This window comes from Carcharhinus amblyrhynchos, chromosome 7, assembly GCF_965287045.1.
Source record: "Carcharhinus amblyrhynchos chromosome 7, sCarAmb.v2.hapA, whole genome shotgun sequence".
Lineage (NCBI taxonomy): Eukaryota > Metazoa > Chordata > Chondrichthyes > Carcharhiniformes > Carcharhinidae > Carcharhinus > Carcharhinus amblyrhynchos.
In genome coordinates this window covers 120553834-120571699 of record NC_137330.1, presented here as the reverse complement: position 1 = coordinate 120571699, position 17866 = coordinate 120553834, and the positions used below count along the sequence as shown (strand labels likewise).

Sequence of the window (17866 nt, the reverse complement as noted above, 5' to 3'; positions counted from 1 at the left end):
AAAAACCTGAGAGTCGATAAGTCCCCTGGGCCATATGGGATACATCCTAGGATACTTTGGGAGGCGAGGGATGAGATTGTGGAGCCTTTAGCTTTGATCTTTGGGCCCTCACTGTCCATGGGGATTGTGCCAGAGGACTGGAGAGTGGCAAATGTTGTTCCCCTCTTCAAGAAAGGAAATAGGAATGACGCTGGAGAGGTGACTTAATAGAAGTTTATAAGATGATGAGGGAGTTAGATAGAGTGGATGTTCAGAGACCATTTCCTCGGGTGGATGTAGCTGTTACTAGGGGGCATAACTGTAAGGTTCATGCTGGGAGATATAGGAGGGATGTCCGAGGTAGATTCTTCACTCAGAGTGTGGTTGGGGTGTGGAATAGACTGCCTGCTGTGATAGTGGAATTGGACACTTTAAAAACTTTCAAGCTGTTACTGGATAGACACATGGAGCACACCAGAATGATAGGGAGGGGGATAGCTTGTTCTTGGGTTCGTACATAGCTCGGCACAACATTGAGGGCTGAAGGGCCTGTACTATGCTGTACTGTTCTATATTCTATGTATCAACCATCCCTTAAGTTCCAATGACTCTGTGGCAAAAGTTTTTACAAAGCTGAAAGTAATCCATTCATTTGATTTGAATAATTGTTGAATTGAAACAAAGCTCCTATGGAATGACATAAAATATACATTTAGTTTTGTTCTCAGCTCCTCTCTAAAAATATTGGCTCATTGCTGTTCAGTTTGGCTCCTGTATCTTTTCAAAGTACCTATACAGGCATGATGGACCAAATAGTCTCATTCCGATGATTCTATGAAGTGTCCATCATTCACGTGTGAGTTCAGACAATAGGCATTGAAAAGCTCATTGTAAACAGGCTCAATCCTATCCTTGCCCGGTATCACTGTGAAAGAAGAAAGCAGCAGTGAATGTGATGTAGCATCAATATGAGCTATTCTCCTGATTTGTTATGAGTTTGGGGTTCGTTGCCCCCATGTCTGCATGGATTTCCTCCAGATACTCTGGTTTTCTCCCAGAGCCCTAAGATGTGTAGGTTAGCTCTATTAGCCATGGAGCAAGAGCCATTCCAAGCTGTGATACAATCAGAAAGAATGCTTTCTATGGTGCATGTTGGCAAGAAGATGTACAGAAGTTTAAGATGCTGACCCAGCAGCCTGCATGTGATGAATGACAAACCAAAATGGATCCAAAACCATGTGAAAGATGGTTTCAAGCTAACGATTGTAAAGTTTGATAACTTGTCAAATATGATATGGGGGAAGCATTTTTACGCAACAGATAGTAAGGGTTTGGAATGCACTGCCTGAGATTGTGGTGGAGACAAGTTCAATTGAAGCATTTGAAAAGGAACTAAACTGTTATCTGAAAAAGAATGTGCAGGATTACGGGCAGAAGGTGGGGGGAATGGTACAAGGTGAGTTCACATTCAGAGAGTCAGTGCAGGGTCAGATAATGGGTCAAATGGCCTCCTTCTGCACCACTGATTTTGTGGTTCTGTGCTGTTGCAACGGAATTCAGTGAAAACCTGAAAAGGAATAAGAAATCCATCCTGAAGAAGATGTTCAAGACCATGAGAATAGGGATCAGCAAGTAGAAAAGCATGTCTTGGAACCGGCCCTTGAAAATAGTCAGAGTGGCTACATTGTCACCAGAAATACAATACATATACACACACACACTTAAATATACCAAATCAAACCCCGAGTCAAGTAAAGATTTCAGAGCAACACTAGCTGGTGTAGCTGCTTTATGGAAGGAAAACGTCTACTGTTGGATCGGAAGGCCAAGATCACTCAGAAATTATCAAAATGACCAGTTCCCAATAATTCATCATTGGACAGCAGCAAAAATGTTGACACATTGGCAACACAGAAATTCCGATCTGCCCAATATCCAAACTATGGAATTAAAAGTTTCTAAAGCAGCTCTAATGAAAACTTAAGAAGACAGGATTTGCATTGGTATTAGCCTGCATGGCCAACAAAACACAACTAAAACTTGTGATAATTTTCCAATGTAAAACCATAGCAAAAATCAAGTTCCTGCAGGAATCATTATACACGCCCATGGTTGGATAGATGAAGATGGAGTGAAGCTGTTGATCGATTACACATATTACACATTTTGCCTATGCAAAGGACTTACTGGTGTGAGTCATATTCAGATCTCACATACAGATCAAGAGGCACCTGTGAAGAAATAATACCCAAATTACAGTTATATCAGGGGGTCTAATGTCCCTAGTTCAACCTTTGGATGTGTAATTTCTAGGAAGTATGCATGATATTTTGTTTGTTTGTGTGGTTTTGCTATGAATGAATTTGATTAACTCTTAGCATCAGATGCCGAGGACAATGATTTTGACGGCTTTTAAGGCATTTTGATTTGTGGTTAAACATATTCTTGTAGAATTACTTCATTCAATAAAACATGTCACGTTGATGTAATTTAAATTACTGATTTTTTTTTATCACACTTCAAAATGGTGACCACCCACGCCAACACCGGTGGTTAACATTTTATATGCAGCGTATAAATCGACCCCTATTTTTGACTTATACATCACAATCTATGGTATGTGAATATTAAAGGTAGCATTGATTTTTGGTGGATGATCTCTGCCCTGAGAAATTGAGTAGGAACTGGCCTCAAACTTTATACATTGTGTATCACAACATCATACATTGGACTTCAAACAAAGACCTTGTCCTATACTTTATAGATTTGTAATCAATCGGTTTTAGACAGGGTAATGCTGAACTATTTATTTTTGCCCACATCATTTTCCCCTTGTAAAATGTTCTTAAAGAGCAAACAAAATTACAGCACAGGAACAGAGTCTTTGGCCGACCAAGCTTGCACCGACTATTCTGCCCAACTTAACTAAAACCCCCTACTCTTCCGAGGACCATATCCCTCTGTACCCATCCTATGTATGTACTCGTCAAGATGCCCCTTAAAAGTTGCTACTGTATCCGCTTCCACTACCTCCCCTGGCAACGAGTTCTAGGCACCCACTACTCTCTGTAAAAAATCTGCCTTGTATATCTCCTTTAAACCTTGCCCCTTGCATCTTAAACCTATGCCCCCTAGTAATTGACTCTTCTACTCTGGGAAAAAGCTTCTGACTATCCACTCTCTCCATGCCTCTCATAACCTTATAGACTGCTATCAGGTCTCCCCTCAACCTCCACCACTCCAATGAGAACAAACCAAGTTTCTCCAACCTTTCTTCATGCTAATGCCCTCTATACCAGACAACATCCTGGTAAATCTTTTCTATACCCTCTCCAAAGCCTCCACATCCTTCTGGTAGTGTGGCGACCAGAAATGAACACTATATTCCAAGTACAGGTGTGGGAGAGCTTTCCACACACCTGACGAAGGAACAGTGTTTCCAAAAGCTTGTGGGTTTACTATCAAACAAACTGGTTGAACTTTAACCTGATGTTGTGAGACTTCTTACTGTGTTTACCCCACTCCAACGCCAGCATCTCCACATCATGATCCCAGATGAGGCAGATCTTCCACCTTCATCCAACAGTGACTCCAACAGACTATTTGACATGATCGTAGCGGTGATGAGTCCATTTCGGGTTGTTGCCTTATTACCATTAATGTAATTGTCTGAAGTGACAGATGGGAGGTGAGGGAGTTTTAAAAAAAACATGGCAAGTTATGACCTGGAAGGGCAATAGAAGCAGATTTAAAAATAAGCTTCAAACAGGTCGTGGATAAAGACTTGAAAAGGGAAGTTTCCGAACTTAGGGAAAACAGTAGGGACCTAAGGCTAAGAGAGTAGCTCCTTAAAGAACCAACATGGGGTCGATGGGCTAAATGGTCTCCTTCAGTACTGTGTTCTGGGAAGAACAGTCACAACAAACATTGAAAAAACTAGTCTTCTCAATCGCCATGACAGTTTGAGAAGAGGAAATAGATTCACAAAGTACGGATGTTGTTTCTCTTGCTCATGTTTTATACAAATCGATTTCTCGACCAACATGAAATCTGACCACTTCCTGAGAGACTTTTGGAGTGGGTCAGTATTTACAGTGGGTATCCAGGAGGGGGTCAGTATTTACAGTGGGTATCCAGGAGGGGGTCAGTATTTACAGTGGGTATCGGGAGTGGGTCAGTATTTACAGGGGGTATCCGGGAGTGGGTCAGTATTTACAGGGGGTATCCGGGAGTGGTTCAGTATTTACGGTGGGGATCCGGGAGTGGGTCAGTATTTACGGTGGGTATCGGGAGTGGGTCAGTATTTACGGTGGGTATCCGGGAGTGGGTCAGTATTTACGGTGGGGATCCGGGAGTGGGTCAGTATTTACGGTGGGGATCCGGGAGTGGGTCAGTATTTGGTTGTATTGTACCCGTTGTACAAAGAACCCCCAGCTTTTGTCGCGACACTACAGACTTCCTACAGAAACTCAGCACACATGGAGCAGTTGAACCAGGAGCACTCCTTGTCACAACTATGTCTCGGCGCTCTACACCAGCATCCCCCACGACGATGGCATTGCTGCAACTGCCTCAGTATTCAATGCTGACAACTGCCAGTTTCCAGATGCAATTTTACAACTCATCTGCTTCATCCTGGACCACAATGTCTTCATCTTCAACAACCAGTTCTTCATCCAGACACACGAAACAGCCTTGGGGACCAATTTCGCATCTCAATATGCCAACATCTTCATGCATGGATTCGAACACCTCTTCAGTGCACAGGACCTTCAACTAGATACATTGAAAAAATTTTCTTCCTTTGGACTCATGGTGAACAATCATTGAAACAACTATATGATGATATCAATAAGTTCCATTCCACCATCACACTCACCATGGACTACTCTCCGGAATCGGTTGCATTCTTGGATACACGCATCTCCATTAACGACAATCACTTCAATACTTCACTGTATCGCAAGCCCACGGATAACCTCCCGATGCTCCACTTCTCCAGCTTCCAACCTAAACACGTTAAAGAAGTCATCCCCTACAGACAAGCCCTCCATACCTGATAGAAGTTTACAGAAGTTTACAAAATGTTGAGAGGAATAGATAGGGTGGACTCTCAGAGGCTATTTCCCCGGGTTGAAATGGTCGCTACGAGAGGACACAGATTTAAGGTGCGGGGAGGGAGGTTCAGAAGTGATGTTAGGGGTAAGTTTTTCACTCAGAGGGTGGTGAGTGAATGGAATCGGCTGCCGTCAGTGGTGGTGGAGGCGAACTCGCTGGGGTCTTTTAAAAGACTTCTGGATGAGTATATGGGGTTTAATGAGATTGAGGGTTATAGATAGGTCTGTAGGTTGGTAGGTGATGTGATCGGCGCAACTTGTGGGCCGAAGGGCCTGTTTGTGCTGTAGTGTTCTATGTTCTATGTTCTATACACTGGATCTGCTCAGATGAGGAGGATCGCAACAGACGCCTCCAGATGCTGAAAAATGCCCTCATAAGAACAGGATATGGCGCTCTAGTCATCGATCGACAGTTCCAATGTGCCACAGCACAGACCTCCTCAGAAGACAAACCCGGGACACGGCAGACAGAGTACCCTTCGTCGTCCAGTACTTCCCCGGAATGGAGAAGCTATGATATCTCCGGAGCCTTCAATATGTCAGTGATGAAGATGAACATCACGCCAGGGCCATCCCCACACCCCCACTTCTTGTCTTCAAACAACCGCACAATCTCAAACAGATCATTGTCTGCAGCAAACTACCCAGCCTTCAGGAGAACAGTGACCACAATACCACGCAACCCTGCCACAGCAACCTCTGTAAGATGTGCCAGATCATTGACACGGATGCCATCTTCTCATGTGAGAACACCATCCACCAGGTATACAGTACATACTCTTGCAACTCGACCAACGTTGTCTACCTGATATGCCGCAGGAAAGGATGCCCCAAGGCATGGTACATTGGGGAGACCATGCAGACACTAAGACAGCAGATGAATGAGCACCGCTCGACAATCACCAGGCAAGAGTGTTCTCTAGCCTTTGGGGAACACTTCAGTGGTCGCAGGCATTTGGTCTCTGATCTTCTGGTAAGCGTCCTCCAAGGCAGCCTTCATGACATACGACAGCGCAGAGTTGCTGAGCAGAAACTGATAGCCAAGTTCCGCACACATGAGGACGGCCTCAACCGGGATCTTGGGTTCGTGTCACACTATCTGTAATCCCCATAATGACTTGCCTGGGCTTGCAAAATCTCACTAACTATCCTGTCTGGAGACAATACACATCTCTTTAACCTGTGCTTAACCCTCTCTCCACTCACATTGTCTGTACCTTCAAGACTTGATTACCTGTAAAGACTCACATTCCAATCACTATCTTGTAAATTGAGTTTGGGTCTGTATATGTCCTGTTTGTGAATAGAACTCCCACTCATCCGATGAAGGGGCAGCAATCCAAAAGCTAGTGGATTTTGCTACCAAATAAACCTGTTGGACTTAAAACTGGTGTTGTGAGACTTCTTATTGTATTTACCCCAGTCCAACACCGGCATCTGCATATAATTTCTGGGAGTGGGTCCGTATTGACAATGGATATCAGGGAGTGGGTCAGGATTTACAGTGGGTATCCGGGAGTGGGTCAGTGTTTACAGTGGGTATCCGGGAGTGGGTCAGTATTTACAGTGGGTATCCGGGAGTGGGTCAGTATTTACAGTGGGTATCCGGGAGTGGGTCAGTGTTTACAGTGGGTATCCGGGAGTGGGTCAGTGTTTACAGTGGGTATCCGGGAGTGGGTCAGTATTTACAGTGGGTATCCGGGAGTGGGTCAGTATTTACAGTGGGTATCCGGGAGTGGGTCAGTATTTACGGTGGGTATCCGGGAGTGGGTCAGTATTTACGGTGGGTATCCGGGAGTGGGTCAGGATTTACGGCGGGTATCCGGGAGGGGGTCAGTATTTACGGTGGGTATCAGGGAGGGGGTCAGTATTGACAGTGGGTATTCAGGAGTGGGTCAGTATTGACAGTGGCGGCTGGATGTGTGCCTGTATTTATTTACAGGGGTCTCTGAGCATGTGTCAGTATTTACAGAGAGTGTCTGAGCATGCCTTAACATGAGCTCTCTGGAACCCTGTGTTTCACAATGTACAGGAAATTCTCAAAATAGAAATCAGTGCCTTAAAGCAACTTTAATATCTTTGTTAGGTTTGTTTTCTACCTTTCATACAGCTGTTCCCCCTCCCCCCTTCTCTCCCCTCCCCAATAAGAATTGAGATCCACACCTCAGTAGAACAATGTGTCTTCTGAAGGACGTGGTGAAAGGGCAGTGTCCCATGGCCTTATTAAAGTACCATTGCCCTCCATGTCGTTGCCTCGGAGAGGTGGAGAGTGGATTTGCCTGTTCCTTGATGTGTTTGGCGCAGTGGTTAAAACTGGTATATGCTGAGACAGCTGTGTGAGTGAGGCAGCAGCTGTACCTGCCCTTCCTGGCGGCATTTGCCCACTTGTCTAAAACAATCAATCACTGTGATTCACTTGCTCATTATTGCATAGCTCAGATAGCTCCATCAATTAAACAGCTGCTTTGAAGTCACTACCATATTTCACAGTATTCGTAAGTTCTGTTTTGAAACATAAACCCCAGGACAGGGTGAAAGTGCCTGAGGAGATTTGATAGCTATACTTATGCAGTCCACCTTCCTTCTCAGACCATTTAAATTGCACTAATTGTGCTGGACACCACTGTGTTTGTCTGTCAGAAAATAAATCTGTCCTTGTTGTTGGTTAATGTTAAGATCTGCACAGACTGCAGGGCTTGGCGTGACTTGTATAGGCCTCTGGGGTCAAGGCAGAAAACTTTAACATAATCCTATAATCTCCAGTTGTAGAACATAGAACATTACAGCGCAGTACAGGTCCTTCGGCCCTCAATGTTGTGCCAACCAGTGGAACCAATCTAATATGGTCTGCTCCTGGAGAGTACCCTAGTGAAAACACCCTTTTCTGTTTTTAAAAAGAATTCACTGACTTGCTGCATGTTCTGCAGGCCCAGATTCGGAGTCTGCCTTTCAAGTATAGTATATTGTCAATTGTGGGATCTTCCTGTGCACAAATTGAAGCGCATTTCCTAGACTGCAACAGTGATTGTACTTCAAAAATACTTAAATTGGCTGAAAGGTACTTTGAAATATCTTCCGTCAGCGGCTAAAGAGAATGGCTCAACTTACCCTTTTGTATTGAACGCACAGCCTCCATTGCCCTGACTCCCTCTGAACGGTTAGCATAAACAGGATAGGCTGAATGTTCTCTTGTCCTATAAACCTCTGTGGTTCTCCTGTTGCTTCTATCTTGAGTTCCGTCTGATGCTCAAGGCACGGGACCTCGGTACGTGATCCCAGGCACCCTTCAAGCAAACTCTCCAGATTTACTAAGCCTCATAGCCAGTTTTCTAACTAGCTTCTCCATTGTGTTGCTGCTGTATATTAAACCAAATACATTCACAAATTGTTCTGCTGAGTGAGTATAAGGCAGGAAGACCCCAGATTCAACCACTACCTTGCTTGAGCAATAATGAAAATGCTATAAGTGAGCCACTGCTACCATCAAATAGCAATGATGTGGAGATACCGGCATTGGACTGGGGTGGGTACAGTCAGAAGTCTCACAACACCAGGTTAAAGTCCAACAGGTTTATTTAGTAGCATGAGCTTTTGGAGAACTGTTCCTTCATCAGGTGACTCACCTGAGGAAGGAGGAACACTGCAGCAGGCGACGGTGCAGAGGGACCTCGGGGTCCTTGTGCATGAGTCGCAAAAACCCAGCTTGCAGGTGCAGCAGGTGGTCAGGAAGGCGAATGGGATGCTGGCCTTCATAGCGAGGGGGATTGAATATAAAAGTAGGGAGGTCTTGCTGCAGCTGTATAGGGCATTGGTGAGGCCGCAGCTGGAGTACTGTGTGCAGTTTTGGGCGCCGCACCTGCGCAAGGATATTTTGGCCCTGGAGGGAGTGCAGAGGAGGTTTACTAGGCTGATACCGGAGTTGAGGGGATTGAGCTATGAGGAGAGGCTGAATAAACTAGGCTTGTACTCGTTAGAGTTTAGAAGAATGAGGGGAGATCTCATTGAGACGTATAAGATGATGAATGGGATGGATAGGATAGAGGTGGAGAGACTCTTCCCGCTCAAAAAAGACAGTAGGACTAGGGGGCACAGCCTCAAGATAAAGGGGAGGCGGTTTAGAACGGAGTTGAGGAGGAACTTCTTCACTCAAAGGGTGGTGAATCTCTGGAATTCTCTGCCCGTTGAAGTGGTGGAGGCTGCCTCGCTAAATATTTTTAAGAAGCAGGTTGATGGGTTCTTGATAAGAGAGGGGATTAAGGGTTATGGGGAGAGGGCGGGAAAGTGGAACTGAGCCACGACAGATCAGCCATGATCTTATTGAATGGCGGGGCAGGCTCGAAGGGCTAGATGGCCTACTCCTGCTCCTATTTCTTATGTTCTTATGTTCTTATGAAAGCTCGTTCTACCAAATAAACCTGTTGGACTTTAACCTGGTATTGTGAGACTTCTTACTGCATCAGATAGCAAGTATCAGAAATAAGCCTGAAGTCGAGAGTTTTCCACGTTCCACCACCCTGATCCATGCCTGTGTTCCATCTCATTAGGTACATTTTTTATACAAAAAGAGTTTATATAGAGACTTTCATAACTTCAACGTGTATGTCCCAAAGCTCTATACAGCCAGTAGAGTATTATACTTTGAAATGCAGACATTATTGCAGTGTCAGAAATGCAGCAGTCAATTTATGTACAGCAAGATCCCGCAGGCAGTGTGAATAATTGAAATAATAAGTTATATTGAAGATTTAAATGGATGTGTCAATTGTGCTGTAGTTCCTTTGCGATCTTTATGCTCAGCTCCATCTGTTCTCAATTACAGCATTTTTTCTATTTTAATGAAGCCCCTATTTCTGGGTGGCTTGCAGTTTTATAGCATCTTTGTTTGAAGAAGCTTCCACCTCCTTTCTGTTTGAATCCCTTTGGTCCTTGTTAATTGTATAACTCTGCAGCTGAGTGTGGAGGCGCACAACTTACTCCCAGCAAGATAGTTAGTTAGCAATCAGGACTAGCTTGGTGTGATCATATTCACTTTGTTAACTACTACCACTTGCCCACTCCCCTGACACAGGAACTGAGTGCCGGTCACTGCTCTATCTTAATGGTCACTGCCTGCTTAACTCAGAATTCCTCAAGCTTGTTCTGTCATTTAGTTAGATCACAGCTGATTGTTGGGTCCATTCATTTGTATGAAGAGACCGAGGGGACTGCACTGGTATGAGTATTAAAATGGTTTCCTTTTATGGGACAGAACTTAAAAGAATTAACATGACAGAAGCAAAAAGAAAGCAAACTTGGAGACTGGACTTTAAGCCAGACCCTGTACAAAAAAAAAGTACTGAGATGAACGGTATCTAAGAACTAAACTGAACCTGAACACTCTAAGACCAAAATATATTTCAACCTTTATCTTGTTATTGGAAGTGTTTTTCACATGCTGTCTCCTTCTAGAAAAACAATCCTTGCAGCTGCTGTTATGAGAAATTTATTGTTTGCCTGCATTGTGTACCCTTCAGGAATGCAGTCAATTTTTAGCTAACCCAGTATGCATTCTGTTTCTACATATAGTCAAGCTAGCCACAATTAGTCAGCTTAGCAACGTTAGTTAACCCTTACACTCGAGCATTTAACTCTAATTGTGCATCGGCAGAAATATCTTAAAATGAAGTCTTTGCACAGACTGAAACAAACAGTGACACACACAGGATCCCTCACTGATCCGTAACTTAACTCTAGCTTGGTTCTGTAACCCTTGATACTCTGACCTAACAAAAATTGATTCATATTATTTTGGCATTTTCAGTTGATCTTAGCCTTTAGGTGGGGATTGACTTCCAATTTACAGTACCGTTTGTATGATGCTTCCTGACATCTTTCCTGAATGGCCTAGTTCTAATTCCAAGCTAATGGCCTAAAGACAACCTTGTGGATAGCAAGCAGTGCCGTATATGGAGTTAGTCTCAGAGAGGGAGTCAGCTCCCTGTATGGTTTTCATAACAGTTGTTGCAGAATTGTTTCTCTGAGCTCCTGGACTGGGCACGTTACTAACTTTACAGCTCCAGAGATTCAAAGATCCCTGTACACAATCCAATAAAATATAGTCATGGTGCAAAAAGTAATGCAAGAGACAATGGAATCAAGAGCTAGAATATCAAAGAGATGACGTTTTGTTGGACCTGGTTAGATCATATCTGGACTGTTGGACAGCATTCTCCCATCTACACCAATCATAGGAACCCTAAAGTGCAGAAGGAGACCATTCAGCCCATCAAGTCTGCACTGACTCTTCAGCAGAGCATCTTACTCAGGGCTTATCCCCATCACCCCACATATTTACTCTGCTAATTCCCCTAACGTCCGCATCTTGAAACACTACGAGGCAATTTAGCATAGCCAACCCACCTAACCTGCACACCTTTTGGACCATGGGAGGAAACCAGAGCAGCCAGAGGAAACCCATGCAGACACGGGGAGAATAGGCAAACTCCACACAGACTCAAGGCTGGAATTGAACCCAGGTCCCTGGCACTATGAGGCAGTAGTGCTAACCACAGTGCCACTGTGCCACCTTTGAGATGATAAACATACAGCAAATCCACTGGTGTGGGATCATTTCACACGGTTCGTTTCTGATGGCTGAAGAACCCAACTTGTAAGAGGCAGGTTCTGCCACCAGTGCAAAGTATAAGATGTTTATCACGTATTGTGGGTGATGCCAAGCTGCTGTAGGCAGTGATTGTCACGGTGACACATGCCACAGATAATGTTGCAATGTGTCTCTGGTGTTGGCTAGTGTCTCCCCTGTTTGGAAATCAATATTTAGGGCCTGTGTGTCTCACTTGTAAGCATCCTTAAACCAGAGCTTTGGGCATCTGACTGGTCTTCTCACTCCAGCTGTCTCCCCATACAACATGTGCTGAGGAATGCGTCTGTCCTCCATTCTGTAGACATGCCTGAGCTAGCAAAGTTGCCTCTGCTTAATGATTGCTAGCGGGCACGTAAGATTTGCTTTTTGAAAGAACTTTTGTATGCGTAATTTTGTTTTTCAATAAGAAGGTGTGAAGATGGAAATTGTTGCATTTCCTTTCTTAGTAGCTGTAAGTTATCCATATTTCACAACCCTGCAGCCAGGTGCCAAGAAAACAGGCCTCAGGTGCCAGCACCTTTGTCCAAAGCCTGTTTTTTCATGAGTCAGCCAAAGGTGACAGCTGCTCTCCCTGTGTGTGTATCTGTCAGATTGCTCCCTAGGTAGTAGAATTTGGTAACCATTTCCAGTGGAATATTGTGCTGGAGGGCGGACAGCATGTCCCACAGCTAGAGTTCTCTCGATGCCTACAATGAGGGAGAACAAGTTACTGGCATCGGAGAGATAATCCCTGAAGTCTTTGTGGCTGGGTTTCTGGTGAATACTGTCACCGTGTGGAAGGATTCTCTGATCAGAGGGTGCTGTACTTGGGTCTTTACTTTCAGTCTGGGCAGCTTCTTGAGCTTGTTGTCTGACCCAATATACCTTTCAATTCTGCAAGAGAAAAGACAGGAAGATGGAGAAGAAATGGGGAGCCAACGGTGTATTGGTAATGTCACTGAACAAGTAATCCAGAGGCCCAGACTGGTGCCCTGGGGAAATGAGTTCAAATCCCACAGCAGCTGGTGGAATTTAAAAAATGTCAATAAATCTGGAATATGATGCTATCCTCAATGATGGTGGCTGTGAAACCATCTTCAGTTGTTGTAAAGATGAGCATCCTGACTGCAGATGGAGTGGAGGAAAGAAAGAACAACAGTGAAAAAGAGTACTAGTATGATTTAGAGTTGCTGCTTTTGGATGCTGCAGCACTCCTGGATTCTGTATATGAAAAGGAACTTGGATTCCAGACCCTGATGGCTATTCAGTGACTCTGGCCATGGAGGGAAAGAATAGGAATTAGGGGTCTCCTTACATAGTGGAATAGCTACATATGAACACAATATACCAAGTGGGCTGCCTGTGGATCCAGTATGAAGCTGTAGCAGGAGGACATGGGGCGGCACAGTGGTTAGCACTGCTGCCCCACAGCGCTAGGGTCCCGGGTTCAATTCTGGCCTCGGGTGACTGTCCATGAAGAATTTACATGTTCTCCACATGTCTGTGTGGGTTTCCTCCCACGCTGCAAAGATGTGTGGGTTAGGTTGATTGGCCATGCTAAATTGACCCTTAGTGTCCCAAGATGTGTAGGTTAAGAGATTAGCAGGATAATTACATGGGGTTACAGGGAGAGGGGCTGGGTGCGATTGTTGTCAGTGCAGGCTTGATGAGCCGAATGGCCTCCTTCTACACTGTAGGGATTCTCTGATTCTGTGTTTTGGGGGAAGTGGGAAATGAGTGGAAATTGGAACGTCTGTTTTAATCTCTATCGCACAAGTATAAGGCTCAGTTCCAAGTGCAGTGTACCAGTTGGCCTCACCCTTGTAATACATCACTCGGCATTCATGTGCAAACTTCTACAGGTTTAGCACATTTTTGCCAGTCCACACACACACTTTAAGGCAGTGAAGCCAGCCACCAGTAGCTCTGCTTCAAGTTTCAGTGCTGCAGTAGTGAGCAGCAGTGGATAAAATCTGCAGCCGCTCAGGTTTTTGAACTGGGAAGGTAAAGGCAGCAGTCTCCCTATTAGACAAGCTGAGACTCGATTAACAGCTGATTCACTCTGTTTGTACAGCTGAAATAAAGATTATCTGAACATAGGTTGCAGCATACACCAGGGGATTTGGGGACTCTTGGAAATTTATTTAACAATTATTGCTGCTTCTAAAAACAGATGGTAAATTACACTATTCCCAAACTGCAACTGTAACCCTACAGAGGAGGTCCAAAAATACTAAACTTTTTCTCCAGTCACTGCCAGGTTTCTCTGCTAAAACAAGCCATTCCAGCTGGGACACAAGCAAAATACTGTGTCAGAGATCATTGAGTAACAGTAATCTTAAGGCGCACTCAATCGACTCTTAACACAAACAGCGCTGGACACCATGTATCCAACGCAAGTTCTATAATTACTTGTGCAGAAGTAATTGGGATGGCTGGAGCATTTCTGACATTGCAGAGAAACAGCTCAGCAGTTATAGTCAATTACAGCAAATCAGGAACAAGAGATTTTTCACATCTTTCATTGACACACATTTGCCAATTAAATCCCAGCTTTTCGTCCTTTCTCATTCGATGAAAAATTGACTTCTGCTAATCCTTCATTTGCATAGCACACCCCCATATCTTGCCTTTGGTATTTGTTATGGAAAAAATCTGGTCTTGCACACCCTCTGTTGAAGGCCGAAAAAAGAAAATGTTATGGACCTACACAAAATAGTAGAGACTGACTCCTTTTGAAGGTCAGTAAGCTGGTAAACATTTTCCACTGCTGTACAGGGAAAGCACAAAATTTTAATTTGAACATTTTAACTTCCGTACAATTTAACTTCCAAACTATGAAACTTCAATCTGAACACTTTAACTTCCCCAACTGCACGTCCCTGAAATCCAAAATGAAAACGGAAAATGCCGGAAGCACTCGGCAGGGCTAACAGCATCTATGGAGAGAGAAACAAAGTTAACATTTTAGGGTAAGGAGCTTCCTCCAGAGCGTTGTTCTCATTTGACACAATGTTCATGATCAGATCTATATCAGCACTTTCTGTCTTTATCCAAACAACGTGACACCTCTATCTCAGCCCTAACTAACTCAGAGCAACTGTCTCAACACAGACCAGGGATGAGTCTCCAGGTCTGTAGAGCTGCAAGTCACATTTAGCTACCAAGCCACCAGACAGTGTTACAATAATGCTTTCCTATTCACCTTTGCTTCTTTCATTTTACCATTTGGTTCTGGAACTCCCTCCCAGAACCTGTCAGTCTCCCTCCTCCTTTACAAATCTCCTCAATTCCAACTTCTTTAACTCAGTGTCAACTTCTGTCAGATAACTGCTTCTGTGAAATTGCCTTAGGGTCACTGGGCACGATCTAACCTGCTTCTCATGCCACACTCCCACTGCAGTGAGGTCAGAGAATTTGGCAGCCAGCCAAATCTTTGTTCACTATGGCGGAATGGCAAAATGCTGCCGGTATGAACGTTGGTGAGATACCAGCTACTATGTTAAATGTGCTATATAAATGCAAGTTGTTGTTTTTGTAATATTGGAACACTGGTTTTGAGCAATAGACATCTGATTTGTGGTTATCCAGTACTGTATTGCCAATCTAGCAGTCACAAATGTTAAATACTGTCACGGAAGGGAAGATGTCACATGGACCTTCCCACAAGAAGAGAGGGAGATTAGACAGAGTTCCCACTGGATTACTGTCAACCATCTTCTAATGGTAACTTTCAGAGGGCCTGTGTGTAGATTGTTGGACTAGCCTCTCTACCTGGGTAAAACATGGGGAGGGAAGGGAAGTTGAAGGGAGATGGTCATCTTGTGGTAATGTCACTGGAATAGTAATCCGGAGACCCAGGCTAATGCTTTCATAATCCCACCAGGGCATCTGATGGAATTTAAATTTAAATGAATCTCGAATATAAAGTTGGTGACCATGACAACTATTATGGATTGTATAAAAACCTGCCTGGTGCTTTAATGTCTTTTAGGGAAGGAAATCTGCCAGCCTTACCTGGTCAATGTGACTCCAGAGCCACAGCAATGTGCTTCACTCTAAACTGCCCTGGAAAGCAGCTCAGTTCAAGGGCAATTAGGGATGAGCAACAAATACTGGCTGTGACAGCAATAAGCAACATCCCATGAAAGAATGGAGAAAAGAAATGGGGAGACTTTTTTTTAAACAGTGAGCACATTTCAGTATGTGGGTTTAACTTTACTTATTTCTGTTTTCTTTCAGACCTCCAAGGCCCTTCCGATTTCCTCGAAGGTGAGTAACTTAAAGAATTAGCACTTCTGCCAAAGGTACCTTGTACCAGACTCCAAACATAATGGGGCTCCCACCCAGTTACAATCTGAGACCCCGATCATATTGTGGAGCAGTGTCTTGGGTCTGATTAATTGGTGGTATCATTATGAACTCCACAGAGACCGATAAGTTTAAAAAGATTCAAACTCCCAATTATTAGCTGAAAGAATAATCATTTGAAAACTTTTATTGTATTAAATGACTAAAATTGGTATTTTCTTTTTGTAGGCAATTTATACTTGAAATTAGAGAAAGGTATATTTCTCCTTGATACTTACCACATATTGTACTCTCTGCAGAATGACTGTCTATATAGCAAACAGTCCATAGTTGCCTGCAGCCTCCAATGGATTGCTTCCTTTACTACTTTCCCAGCTGGGTAATGTCAAATCCCAGACTAACTTTTATTGCGAGGGTTAGACTGCAACTTCCTTCATACTAGCTCAAGCTAGGTGAATCTTCCAGCCCCCTTTAAACCCTCATGAACATGTTCACCTCAGTCTGAGTGCAAGCTCTCATCAGCTCTCTGTGTGGTAAACAGTGGTGTCAGTATTTTCTATGCTTCAGGTGCAGAATTGGCTGCCTCTGAGACTCTCTCTGCCTCTCAGATAGCTGCAAGCCACCCCAAACCCAACTGTTTTCTGTCTGCGATACTCATAGATTTGTGGGGAAGCCCATAACCTAATCTCAAATGTGATTTCCTCCTCCCCATGGCAGTGTGAAACACAATGTGAACATGCCGGCGTTGGACTGGGGTAAACACAGTAAGAAGTCTCACAATACCGAGTTAAAGTCCAACAGATTTATTTGGTAGCAAAGCTAGTGGTGTTTGCTACCAAATAAACCTGTTGGACTTTATCCTGGTATTGTGAGACTCCTTACAGTGTGAAACACATCAGTTGTGTATGTAGGTAGATTATCTATCTACTGATTATCTATCTTTGATCCCAACTCCTTTTAATTATAGAGGTCAACAGCACAGAAAAGACCCTTTGGGCCATAGCATCTGCGCCAGTCAAAATCAACCACCTAGCTATTATAATCCCATTTTCCAGTGCTTGGCTCATAGCCTTGTGTGCCTTGACATCGCAAGTGCACATCTAAATACTTCTTAAATGCTGTGAGGGTCTCTGCCTCAGCCACCCTTTCAGGTAAAGTTCCAGACTCCCACCACCCTCAAGGTGAAAAAGCTTTTCCTCATATCCCCGCTAAACCTCCTGCTCCTTACCTTAAGTCTATTCCCCCTAGTCATTGATCCTTCCACCACGGGAAAAGTTTCTTCCTGTCTATCCTATCTGTGCCCCTCATAATTTTATACATCTCAATCATGTCTTTCCTCTCCTTCTGCCCCAAAGAATCAACCCCAGTCCATCTAACTTCTCTTCATTATTAAAACTTTACAGCCCAGGCAACTTCCTGGTAAATCTTTTCTGCACCCTTTCTAGTGCCATCACCTCTGTCCTGTGACCTAATCAACAATGCCAGCATAATCTCTATGCATTGGCTAATAATGGCAAGTACACCATAAACCTTTTTAACCAATTTATTCATCTGTCTTGCTACCTAAGGGACCAGTGTACATGCACACCAAGGTCCCTCTGATCCTTGCTGCACCCCAGTGACCTGCAGTTCATCATGTATTCTCTTGCCTTGTTTGTCCTGCCCAAGTGCACCACCACACACTTACCCAGATTGAATTCCTTTTGCCACTGATCAGTCCATCTGACCAGCCCATCAATATCCTCCTGTGTTGTAAGGCTTTCCTCCTCACTACTTACCACACCTCCAATTTCCATATCATCTGCCAACTTCCTGATTAACCCTCCTACAAAAAAGT

General features: G+C 44.0%; 1 protein-coding gene across 9 annotated transcripts in view; it reads left to right on the top strand.

Moving 5' to 3' along the window:
* disp1 (dispatched homolog 1 (Drosophila)) overlaps positions 1-17866 on the top strand; it is a 415387-nt gene that overhangs the window by 348291 nt on the left and 49230 nt on the right. For all 9 annotated transcript variants that reach the window (XM_080193046.1, XM_080193045.1, XM_080193042.1 and 6 more), the window contains one exon: positions 15961-15990. In XM_080193046.1, coding sequence (XP_080049172.1) covers positions 15961-15990 — 30 coding nt within the window. The remainder of the gene's footprint in view (positions 1-15960; positions 15991-17866) is intronic.